Here is a 13,054-nt window from a genome sequence, read left to right on the forward strand (position 1 = left end):
TGGGAAGAGCATCGACGGCAAAGGACGGTGGGAGGAGGACCCATAGCAGAGAACGGTGGGAAGAGCATCGACGGCAGAGGACGGTGGGAAAAGGGCCGATGGTAGAGGATGGTGGAAAGAGGACCGACGGCAGAGGACGGCGGGAAGAGGGCCCATAGCAGAGAACGGTGGGAAGAGCATCGACGGCGGAGGACGGTAGGAAAAGGGCCGGTGGTAGAAGACGGTGGGAAGAGCATCGACGGCAGAGGATGGTGGGACGGGAACTGAGGGCAGAGGACGGTGGGAAGAGGACCGATGGCAGAGAACGGTGGGCAAAGGACCAATGGAGGAGGACGGCCGATAATAGAGGACAGCCGAGAACGACCGGCGGCGGAGTGCGCTCAGAGAACCGCGGCCGGCGAGGACGGGCGACAAAAGAGGACTGAGGTCCGACGCCACAGATGACGACCGACAGAGGACAGGCGGCGACGCGCGACGGCAGAGGACAGCCATAGAGGCCGGGTCGCGATTGGGGCCGAGACGCCGCCGCCGATCGCGACGAGGACCAATATTAGCATCGGAGCCTGATAGCTCGGCATCAATACGGTTCCGGCGCGGCCCGCCTGCCGGCGGGCAGTTAGCCGGCGCCGCGGCCGGGACGCGACAGGAAGCGGCACTGCCAAGTCAGCGGAGCGAGGCGCGTCAGCACCGGCGCCGCATTCAGCCCTGGTCGCGCCCTGCCAATCGCCGCCGGCGTCTGGCCGCCGCTGAAATTCGGGGCGAGCAGCGGGCGGAAGGCGGATGGGAGGGGGCGTACCGTGGGCGGGAGCTGGTCGGCCGAGCAGGGCAAGGGGACGCACCTTTGGCGGTAGAGGCGGGTCGTTAGGCGGAGGGTGGCCCTCGGGCGGGAGGAGATAGAGGGGCAGGGAGTCATGCTATGGGCGGGAAGAGCGGGCCAGAGGGAGGCGAAATGGGAGGCGTACCTTGGGCGGGAGGAGATAGTTAGAGGGGCAGGGAGTCATGCTATGGGCGGGAAGAGCGGGCCAGAGGGAGGGGAAATGGGAGGCGTACCTTGGGCGGGAGGAGATAGAGGGGCAGGGAGTCATGCTATGGGCGGGAAGAGCGGGCCAGAGGGAGGGGAAATGGGAGGCGTACCTTGGGCGGGAGGAGCGAGTCGGTAGGCGGGTGTGGCGCCACCTTGTCGCCGTTGATGCGGATTGGACGGACGTGCGTGACGGTCGTCGGCTCCCGCTCGGCGCGCTTCTTCCTGTTCTTCTCGGCCACGGTCATCATCCTGGCCACAGGTGCAGCAGGCGGAGCGTTACGGGGGCCAGCGGTGAGACGGTCGAAACAACCCGCACCTATCCTCACGATGCACACGGTTTGAAAACTATTGTCTAGAAGCAGACACGATCACTCCACAGCTGAGGACGCCGTTAATGATCTGCCACACGCATTATTTAGAGAAGTTTGGTCGTGTATAGCTCTACCGGAAGCTTTTACGGTTAACTTGTGAATGATATTAGGCCTACGCTTATTGCGGTACAACTGTAGCCTGCGTGCAGGGTGTCTTCCAACACCGGAAGACAACGGTAACATGACAGATGCAGACTGATGTTGCGTAAACCCGCCATCAGCGGGTTTACTATTCCAGCGAGTCCGTACACGTCCGATCGTATGAATCGGCCGCCAGGGGGCGTAAGCAGGGGGAGGAGGCCCAGACACACGCGTTCGCCTTAGGTCTCGCTGGGCCCGTTCCAACCGATCATCAGTGGCCGAACTGGAGAGCGTTTCGGCGGCTTAGTTTAACTCAACCTCGTGCGTTGGAGAGAGAAAGAGAGAGAGGGAGGGGGGGGGGGGGGGGGGGGGGTCGGACGCACATTCGTAGCTTCACTGCCCGGCGCGTACGGTAGCAGGAGGCCCCAGCTGGCACTCGGAAAGTGGATGGTGCATTATTCGTGCTGATGGTCGCAGGAAGATGATGGACGCGTGGACACAACAACACGGTCGGCTGTAAGCAGTGCCGGCGGAAATTGTGCACTGCCGGTGAATGTAATGTAGGACAGCCCGTAAGATATTCATTGCGCGCAATGTTTGTCATGCCTGAAGGTATGACTTCCCATCAGCCGCACGGCAAACATGTTAACGAAATGACAACTTTTTTGTTCTTGTCGCCACTTTGTATCACGGTCAGCAATGGTTTTAAAAGTAAAAACAAGTCCGCAGTTTCCCAAACGTGACCAGTTAGACAGTTACTACTGAGCTGAGGTGTTACTGAAGTTGTCGATGATATATATATATATATATATATATATATATATATATATATATATATGGTGATATGCCTAGGATTGCCAACTTCTACTCTGTGACAAATGTGGCTCCACACCAGTCAAATTGGATCAAACGCTAAACTCAAGGGTCGAGCACCGGAGTTAGAGCCACGCCAAATCCGATCATGCTTCACGAACAGGGATGACAAAACTCTATGGCAGGCGGCTGGCTGTGTCACGGAAATGTATGGCGCAATTGGGACTAACGAGCCGAATTTCTAACCAACAGGGGGGCCCGAATTAGGTCCCATATTCGGGACTCCCTTGCTGCCGGGGTCCGCGTCCTCTCATCGAAGTTTGAGTAGCAATCACCGTGGCGTGGCCACAGTGTCGCCCGAGAACGTCCAACACATGACTAGCTTTGAACTGAAGCATGCTAGGTGATATTCTGGAGTTTTTTTCAGGAGCTTGCTCGAAATGTCTGGAAGTGTTGTCCCAGTTCCCGTTATCAAATTACACAAGGGAAAGTGACGTTCAAGCGACTTCTGTTGACTCACTCCTTGAGAAGTTCAAAGATTAAGTTAGTCACTAAAAATGAAGTTCTGGGACTATCTATACATTGTCCAGATGGTCCTGCTATACCGTGCATTGACGCTATGTGGTGCGTCTTATGTTTCATTCTGTACAGCTCCACAAAGTTGGTGTCATTACGTCGCGCCGGTCGGAAACTAAGTTGGAAAAACTTCATGGAGTTCAAACTGATCCCCACACAGGCGTATGGCATAGATGCGTCACATGCGTCAAATCGTGTTTCAATCTACATGACAAATGGGCACGCATGAAATAATATCACAGTGCTTAAAGATCATGCGTAGGAGTCAGACAAATATGCGAACAAAGATAAATGTGACAACCAAAATGGGACGTAAGACAGTAAAGATCGTGAACGCATCGGAAATATATTTTTTCATTAATCACGCACTAAGCTACGTCATCCTATCCTGTTTCATGCCATATTTTGTGCCGCTTCACTTGCTGTCTAGCGCGGTGAAAACGCGGAAATGTTTTCGCTGTAACCTATGGGAGAACAGCAGTCCTCTAAGAGTTTTCGCTAAATGCCTATGGGAGAACTACATTCCTCCAAGAGTTTTCGCTAAATGCCTATAGAAGGGCAATAGTCGTTTAAAGCATGAAATCGTGCATAGCAGTACTCTCAAAAGGCACTACAGCTATTTTAAAGGTAGCGGTTAAGTTAGCTCAAGCTGAAAAAAAAACAAAGCGGGAAAGATGCAAACAAAGGGCTCCGATATTTCCGATTGCTGTTGATGTTGTTGTTCGCTGTTGCTGGAACGATATTTCATCGCCCGCAAATTTTCGTCTCGTTCCGGAAACCGAAGCATTGATCATGTCAGGTTTAATCCTTTTATGCAGCAGCAATTGCCAACATTTTTTGCGTCTATTTTAGCACCATTCCAACATCAATTTGCCTTACCTTATCACGATGACGTACTCCGAAAGTGCGATGAAAACAAAAAGCACGCAGCCTGCCATCCAAATGTCGACTGCTTTGGCATAGCTGGCCTTCGGACTCTCTGCCCTGCAATAACATCACACTTTTCAAATTTACTCTCATAAAATTGGCTTTGCGACTATCATCCATTAGAGCCGTGTATTCAGTACCCATTAACATGCTGGTCTCGAGAGAGGGAGAGAGAGAAAGAGAGGGGGAGAGAGGTAGAGAGAAATAGAGAGAAGGAGAGAGAGAGAGAGAGAGAGAGAGAGAGAGAGAGAGAGAGAGAGAGAGAGAGAGAGAGAGAGAGAGAGAGAGAGAGAGAGAGAGAGAGAGAGAGAGAGAGAGAGAGAGAGAGAGAGAGAGAGAGAGAGAGAGAGAGAGAGAGAGAGAGAGAGAGAGAGAGAGAGAGAGAGAGAGAGAGAGAGAGAGAGAGAGAGAGAGAGAGAGAGAGAGAGAGAGAGAGAGAGAGAGAGAGAGAGAGAGAGAGAGAGAGAGAGAGAGAGAGAGAGAGAGAGAGAGAGAGAGAGAGAGAGAGAGAGAGAGAGAGAGAGAGAGAGAGAGAGAGAGAGAGAGAGAGAGAGAAATGCGAAAGACGATACACATGCTGAGATCCGCAGAAGCACCGGCTCACCTGACGGCGTTGAACATGGCCGTGAGCGTAAGCAGGGTGGTGATGGTGAGCACCATGCGGCCGGGCACCACCTCGGGCGGCACCAGGAAGCTCAGCCAGCCCACCCACACGAACAGCGCCGACGGGATGAACGTCTGCAGCAGGTGGAAGCTCAGCCGACGCTGCAGGTTCACGTGGAACTCCAGCGCCGGGAAGCTCACTGCCGGAGCACATGCACGCGCACTCCGTCAGACCGCTGGCGTGAGGCGGGCGAGCCGAGCGGCGTTCAACCGAGCACACCCGAGCGCGAGTCACCGAGTACATCACCCGAGCGCGAGTCGCCGAGTACATCACCCGAGCAGCGAGCAAAACGACCAGAGCAGCGAGTAGCCGGCCAAACGTCCTGGTTCGCGTGGATCGGATTGGTGTTGAGTGTTGCTTTTGTTGGACGAAACGGGACCTTAATTTGAAGGACTTCCTGAAATTGGTCAAATAAAAAATACGGCCTCAGTAACATCTCGCTAACAAGGGAACACTGCAAGAAAGCAGGTGTTATGGTGAGCTGTTATCTGTGTATATCGTAGCACTTCGTTCGTAAGTGTCTGTCAAAAGAGACTATCGCGTTTTTCATTAAAAAGGTCAGCATTCCTCACAGTATCCTAGATCGCATCGTGCCTCGTGGCGGGTACCTCATCATATGTCCGGTGGTACGCAATGTCCGTTACCCGTCAGACCAAAACAAGTCACGTAATTTATAATGTGGGCGATTTCAGGTCACTCCCACACCCTGGCACTGTGCCCGGATTTGCAATGCGTGGCCACCTAAGCGCCCGTCATGGATCGGCAGACAACATTCTCAGATCGGGACAGGACATGCCTAACAGGCGCGTGCCGCCCGCTTGGCTTGAGCCCAGCGCTCCTACCAGTTCAATACGCGCTCACCGGTATCGTGCGCTCGGTGACGTCAGCACTTCATGCATATCGCCACCACTTGTCGGCTATTGGGGCCTCGCAAACGGAGTACCTCGACGCGTATCGGTCGTTTCGCTACACATGATATGCAGATGCGGGTTCTGTGTCGTAACCGCGGGAGTCATTTTGGATGCAATACTCGGGCCGGCGTGTGAATTACGACTTGTTTGTCCCCATGCAGCGGTCCCGTGCGACGGCGCCGAAGATTGAACGCGTCACCGCCGTCAGAAATATGTGGTGTCCCTGGAGGAACCCTAACAGCTGTGGACAGGTCGGCGTTATCGTCAGGCAGCGTTTATAATCGTAGCTGACACGACGACCGCAGTGACACCAGCTGGGGCCGACTATGGTGGTGCGGTAACCTGGTACATTCTCACTTCACATTGCCGAGTTTGGACGAATATGAGACAGCCCGTCCATGCTGCAATGTTCTGGGATGTTCTTATGTAGGCAAGGCTTGCTGGGTCATCAACCCTTCAGTTCATCATCTAAATGGAACTTACGAAATTTGAAATTTCCTCGCTCTCTCAGTTCATAAGCTTAATGATGTTTTACGCCACTTGACGGCATCCATGTTCCCCTGTCATTGCCTAATTAACTAGCTATTGGTTGCTAAGTGTACAATATATTTGAAATAAATTCATGTAGAGCCAAGCTAAATATGCGAGTAAAACACACATTTCATGCTAAGATGGCTAAAGGGCCCTCGCCGTTTATATCAGCCTTCAGCCCTAAGCGATTTAGTTGAAGCATACGCACTGGCTTCATGCCTGTTCTAACCCATATAAACGACCACAGTGAGAATGTGCTACAGACCTCCCTCACGGAGCCAGCGCAACCAGTGATCTAGGCCAGTGCAGGCGAGCAGAAAGCTCCCTGCAACGTCTGCACTGGCAAAAGCGTCGTTTCCTAACGTTGCGGTTGATTCTGAGTCCGGGGCGTGGGGGTTCATGACCTAACTTCCACGGATTCGTTGGAAAAGTCGTTAAAATGACAGCACGTCGTCGTGAAGTTCACCGTTGATGATATCGTGCCAACCGTGACCCAGCACATTTTAGCGGAGTCATTGGGTTTCGGAGTGAGAATTTTCGCTTGGGAGGTCTTTGGGCATGGACGAGGACTATGCAATCGCCCTGTCAGAATTAAGAGGCAATATTGACCTCGTTCCGTCTTAAAGTGCGGGATCGAGTATCGTCTTCGATTCCCACTCAACCGAACTAAACACATCGCCTCAAACTACTCTTCGCTTTAAGGTCTTAGAGTTCAAGCTTTCCCCCTGATTGAGAATGTCTCAGTGGTCGGTGTTTTGGCGGCTCGGTTTAGCTAGAACATCAGGCGAGTCTGATTTCTCTTCAGACCGACGGCAGAAGCCTTCGCCACCGTGGTCGCACACCGGGGGCTGGCAACCAAGCGTGACATCACTCACTGGTGTGATGGCTGTAGTTTTGCGTCTTCAGCACCTCCACCTTAATGTCGTAGTGGTCGTGCGTCAGGTCAGGGCTGACTTCCACGCCGGCTGCTTCCCACTCGTACACGACCTCCTCGGTGCGGTACGAATCTGAAAGCAGCGAGGGACGTGAGGCCGTGCGCCCCCCCCCCCCCCCTCCCGTCATCGCGAATATGAAGCCATTGACCGGTCGATTGGCCGGTCCCGTGACCCCTGTGATCGGCGAGTTCGATTGGTGCCCGTGTTTCCGCCGCACGTGTCGGAGGCCATGCTTTCTAAACAGCTGTCAGACATTCTAACGCCATAGCTCCGGGCTGATTGTTCGATAATCGAAGGCTAGCCTTGCCGAGCGTTTGTGATTCTGGCGCCCTGTTATTTTTGGTGCGCATATTTTAGAACAAATTATAGGCCACATACTGCCGGGTGACAGGTTTGCCTGGGCCACACATTTCTTTCCTTTAAGACACATATGAGTTTGCTTGCACGACAGGATAAAGAGTGAACCGGAAAATGTCAAATAGAAAAAGTGAGAAGAGTCATGTCGAAAGGGCAACCAGTCAGCAGCGTGAAAAGTCAACGGGAACGATGCTCGATGTGGAAAAGGGAAACGGCTGGAGATCTCCAGAGCGGGAAGTGAACAGCAGAAGTCGAGATGGAGACCTTAAACAGACAAAAATTGTAATGGAATACCACAAAGGAAACAATACTAAAATATCAAACGTCATAGACAAGAAGTAAAAAGAAAGGAATTCGAGTAAAAAGGGAAGGAGGGTTTGCCACAAATGACAAGATCAGGTAGATCGATCAACCAACAAACCAACCAATCGCCTAAGCTCTGAAGGAGGACATATTGAAAGACCATAAAGGCCGTAAGAGGAAATAAGCCATGTGACATGACCTTTTATGACACTGGTCCGGACGCTTAGGGCCGGGCGTAAAAATGTCATGAGCGGAATACTGGAATAGACTAGCTCAGACTAGACCAAACCAGAGTGAGACAAACCAGACCAGGCCAGATCAGGCCAGACCCAGCGCAGAAAAACCCACGACACAGCGGGATGGGACCGGACAAATACATCCAGGACGTGATTAAAAACAGGACCCCGCAGCACGAACCGAAATGCAGCACCGGTTGCGCCATGGCCATCAGGCGTCATGGCGAAATGAGACCTAGAGCTGTTGGAGGTCACCCTGCTGTTTAGCGCTCCTCAAAGGAGTGCAAGACTATGTGCGCCGCATTCCGTGAAAAAGAACAAAATAGAGCCGGACTGAACCGAACCGAACCGAACCGGGACGGACCGGGACGGACCAGGATGAACCGAAACGCACCGGGATGCGCCAGAGGCAGAGGCAGCGAGCATAGACCTTCGGAACCCTGAACGCGTATAGGAACGAATTCGATAGTATCCATTGGCACATCTACTCAACGGTTGGTAAAGGCCTTTCCTATAACCGTACCCATACACGTAATTATCACCAAATCTGTACCCAAACGACCGGTAACTCGATCCACATAGGTGCCCATGGGCTTAGCCAGCCTGTTAAGTCCTCTACGCTCGTCCGGCCACGTTTCCTTCAGGCATAATGAGCTCTCGTAGTTATCAATGCAAGAGTAAATCCGTCTGAAATCCCTCTTGAAACTTTTTCATCTTTTAAACTAGAATGCTGGAAAACACCCACGGGTTGGGTAACGAGTGGGTATAACTGATTCGTAATGAGAAATGGGCGTGTATGGGCACACCTTCACAGATAGCAGGTGAGTATGGATAGCATGTGGAGCGTGTAGCCCCTTGGATAGCGAATGAATTGGGTAAAGGCAGTCACATCCATGAAGACCTCTAAAGGCACGGAGCCAGACGGGACGTGCCTCGAGTGCGCGTGGACGCCCTGTGGGCGGCGCTGCCGCTCGCGGCAAATCGCCGCTGGCCAGCGAGAGGTGCGGCCAATAAATCAAAGCCTCGCCACCAATCAACACAGTCGACACAATCGGACCGAGCCGGGGAGCCACCGCCGCCTGAGCGGACACCGGCTAAAGCTAGGGCGCTACCTGGTCTGGCAGTGTGGGCAGTGTGTCGTGCGCCGCGGTGCACCGCAGCGCAACCACAGCCTGCTGCGGTGCACCACAGCACACGACGCGTCCTGCTGCGGTGCACCACAGCACACGACGCGTCCTGCTGCGGTGCACCGCAGCGCAACTACAGCCTGCCGCGGTGCACTACAGCACATCCACAGTCTGCTGCGGTTGCCTGCTGTGGTGCACCGCAGCATATCCACAGTCTGCGGCGGTTGCCTGCTGCGGTGCACCGCAGTGCAATCACAGCCTGCTGCGGTGCACCGCAGTGCAACCACAGCCCGCTGTCGTGCACCGCAGCGCGGCCACAGTCTGCTGCGGTGCACCACAGTGCGGCCATAGCCTGCAGCGATATTGCACCAACCTCGCCACTGTCCGAGTGCTGTGGAGAACCGCGGATTGCCAAGTTTACGTGGACACGCTTTTTTAGCGCATGAACGGAAGCGATCAGTGGCTATCGCGTGGAAATACTGTCAATTCAGGGTATGCTAATATAATCGTCACTCTGATAAATAAACGAGCCGGGTAGCTCTTATAACACATGTTGAATCAATGAGAAAATAATGCACGGTAAATGCAACAGTTTCCAAGCAAGACGTTTATTCGAACCAGCTAGATGACAAAAAGAAAATACGATGCGATAAGTCAAACCAATGGCGCAAAACAAAGCGGTGCAAAGAAAAAGTGCAAGTGCAAAACATCAACAGAAATGAGGGTAAAAATGAAAGAATGTTGGAGTCTATAAAAGAAACTGGATTATGTTCAACAGGGATGAATTAGTCGGAACAGGAAAAATCAATAGACAACACATGAAACGGAACTGAAATGGAAAGGAATGCCGTTAAACGGAACAAAATTCAAGAAATCGGATGATTTAGTTAAGGGAACATGTCAGCTTCATGTAAACCGACAAGAACGACAAAAGCACAACAACAGGGAAGAGGTCCAGTTGACCGAAGAGATCCGCGGAGCTAGGCGTAAATCCAGGCTTTCTCCGTCCCGTTTGGAACGCTTCCCGAAATCGCTGTCGCACGACTTTAAGACTTTAAGTAGACCTTGCTACCCAGCCCGCTCAAGCTCAACATACAAGTTGAGAACCTGTAGGGATTTCGAGCTCTTCACATGGGTGCAGAAAATCCACAGATGAGGGATGAGCTGCGGATGAAAGCAATAACCTAAATATTCTGTGTGTCAGCATTGGTGTTAAGTAATCACCCTCAGAGTAACGCCATTCTTCTGCTCGTCATGTTGCCGCTCAGAAAGAAGGCCGTAGCAGCGGCCAATACAATGCGCGCTGGATCTCTAACAGGCCCCAGCTCAGAGTAAGGCTTCTGAGTCACAGTCTGAGTCACACGGGACGAAATCTTAGCAGGGCGGTGCCACTCGGCTAAGCTGTGTATGCGGCTGGCAGACGCGGAACGGCAAAAGGCTGGAGCATAGCTAAAATGAACTTGAGCTGGTAAGGATTTCCAAATGCAGCCTTCCACCGCCAGTCAGATAAAACTTAAATGAAACTCAATCTCGCGCCGGATCAGAAGGAAAGCTTATCAAATATCAACAGGGCGCCACCGCCCGGCCGCTCCCAAAGACAAATAGCGTTTCAAGAGCAGTCAAAGGCTCAGGCAGTCGGCCGGCTAGCGCAATGGTTGGCTTCGCTGAGCTCTCGGATCAAGCTCCTCGTCGCTGACTTTCTCCGGAGATAGCAGCCGTTCGTGGACGGAATGTGTCGAGTGCGAGCCGACCACGCTCAGGCGCTGGTCAGACCATCTTAGAGCTACTCGTGACGTGTATTATTAGGCTGAGACGATTCTGAACGCTGAGAGCCGCGTTCAATCTGCGAGCCCGTCGCGTCGACCGTCCACTTGAGAACGGCGCACGCCCTGAGGCATCTGACGCTTAAGCCGTTATCTCCCCAAGGACATGATAAGTACAGCCTTTCGGGGACTCTACTTTCAAGATCCACTCCAGCTCAATCGACCAGCTTTCCTTCTATTCCCAACAATTCATGTTTTTTGCACATCCGAAGCACAGTCTGAACCACTGTACGACGTCAAAACAACTTTTCCACAAGACATCTCATCAATACCATCGTCCACAAGCTAACATGAAATTGCCAAAGCAGCGTCGTAAGCACATTGCCTTCCATAATGCGACTTCCTAGTTACCAACTCATTCGGATGTTCCGATCAGCCTGGGCTGACCGATCTTTACATACATTGTTATTCTAACCCGGCATTGACCTAGCTCCTTGGCAGCACGCCATTGGCCGACGGAGAACAGATTTGACCCGCCCCTGCTTATCTCAAGAACGGTTGTGCCAAGTTCAGCATTTGTACCGCGTATTTAAAACTTGTATCGCAATCGACAGCGCCTTGGCGTGCGGTGTCAGACCACACAGCAAGCTTAAGTTTAGGTGTGAATTAAGATCACAGGTCACGACCGAACGCTGATTTTTGTGTTGAATATCTGGCGGCCCCGCAAAACATTTTATTTTGACGCGTGTCTCATCGTGTGAAATCATTTCGCCATGATCAAACATGCTACATAGGAAGTAATTCAATGTTACGTGCGCCGTACCAGGTCTAGAGCCAAGGTCACGTGCTGTGCAAATGAGAGCCGAAACCTTGGTGTGCATATCTGTTTTGGTCTATTTATTCCCGTCACATCTGAACCATTTAAGCGCAACGTGGAAGAACTTAGCCGCCATTATGGGTGTCAGACAAGTGAGCAGGAGCGGTCACTTGTTCAAAACCCGTCTAAGGTCGAGGTCAAATGGATAACCTCGATGGGGGAAAAAGCTGTTGAATCGATTTTTGCTTCGTTTTGGACAGTTCGGTGCTGCCGACAGCGCAACCTGATACCCTTCGACCCCTCCACCAGTCACGCGTTCGTTGGCTCGCGTGTGAAACTGATACCGGCCCCGTCAACGCGCCACTGCGGCAGACCTGAGCCCGCCGCCCACCGCCGCGGGCCGGGCGGGCGCCTGATAAGGGGTTACATGCGTTGTGGTGCATTTTAAGCCATAACTAACTCACTGTTTCAGATTATTGCTTGGAACGGATACAGGCATCGTTTATAGACGCATGTAAGCCAACTTTTCCATGTTTTCAAAATTTTAAGTCTGAGACGACAAAAGATGTTCAGTGTGCTGTTTCAAATTTTTTGTTAGTGGCATGCTAATATTCGTAAGTGCAACACTGAAACAACACAACGGCGATGCATATGATAGATGGACTGACTGACATTTCCCGTTTGGTGGTATAAAATATGTTGCTTCGCTCAGCTTGTGTATCAATTTGGCTTCGGCTGTGCACCTTTGTGAAAAATCAGCAAGCGTGACGTCACTCTGACGTCACTTACGCTTGATCTATTGTGGTCACATAGTGTTTATTTTCGTGTAGGGCAAACAAAAAAATCAATTGACAGCTACTGAACATTTTGCAGCGATAACTACAGGCGTTTTCTAATTACCGCGAATATGGGACAGGAGGGCCGACAGGGGCGGTAAAACCTGCCCAATTGGTGGATAAAATCGGCGACAAAATTATACATATATGCACGCGAAACTTGGTGCCAAAATTGCTTGGGGACAGCAAATCTTAGTGACGGCTAAGATGAAATAATACGGCACACTGTGCAAAACATAACATGCCTACATACATAGATATGATGCTTCCATGATAATACATTTCGTCACACGACACCAGCAGACTTTTGCGTAAAGACTCTTTACTGCACTGGACGGCACCATAGCATCTTTTCTATGTTTCATTCCAACCCGGCGACAAAAATATCTCATGATTTATAGTTGGCCGCTCGACTCGGAGAAAGATTGGCGACAAATCAATGTATTTCTTATGGCCCGGCCGGTCGGTCGAGTCGCTGTTTTTAATAGCCGACCCTCAGTGTCCCGAACTAGGTCACATAAAATACTGAAAAATATAAATATGGGAATTCATCTGGTCGCAAGGACGTGTTACAATCGTTGCGATGCGACTGATATAAGGTGGGCGGTAACTTTCAATGCACTGCAAGTTGTAAGTGACGTTCGCATTTTAGTGTCATAAATACTCGCTTAGGGTTTAATTTTTGACCTTGCTTCCTTCGTTGGCGATGCCGCGATTCGACATACTGTAATCAGCGACGAGAGGCATTGACAGTTCAGGGTAAGTCGGCGGGATGATCCGAT

General features: G+C 51.7%; 1 protein-coding gene across 1 annotated transcript in view; it reads right to left on the reverse strand.

The window, feature by feature from the left end:
- The window catches only part of LOC119102373 (glycine receptor subunit alpha-2-like), a 29,110-nt gene that overhangs the window by 1,531 nt on the left and 14,525 nt on the right, over positions 1-13,054 (reverse strand). The window contains exons 5-8 of the mRNA XM_037225742.1: positions 6,774-6,905; positions 4,397-4,595; positions 3,745-3,849; positions 1,135-1,273 (exon numbers count right to left, since the gene is read on the reverse strand). Coding sequence (XP_037081637.1) covers positions 1,135-1,273; positions 3,745-3,849; positions 4,397-4,595; positions 6,774-6,905 — 575 coding nt within the window. The remainder of the gene's footprint in view (positions 1-1,134; positions 1,274-3,744; positions 3,850-4,396; positions 4,596-6,773; positions 6,906-13,054) is intronic.

This window comes from Pollicipes pollicipes, unplaced genomic scaffold (assembly GCF_011947565.3).
Source record: "Pollicipes pollicipes isolate AB1234 unplaced genomic scaffold, Ppol_2.1 Scaffold_5724;HRSCAF=6776_pilon_pilon_pilon, whole genome shotgun sequence".
In the NCBI taxonomy this organism is placed as follows: domain Eukaryota; kingdom Metazoa; phylum Arthropoda; class Thecostraca; order Pollicipedomorpha; family Pollicipedidae; genus Pollicipes; species Pollicipes pollicipes.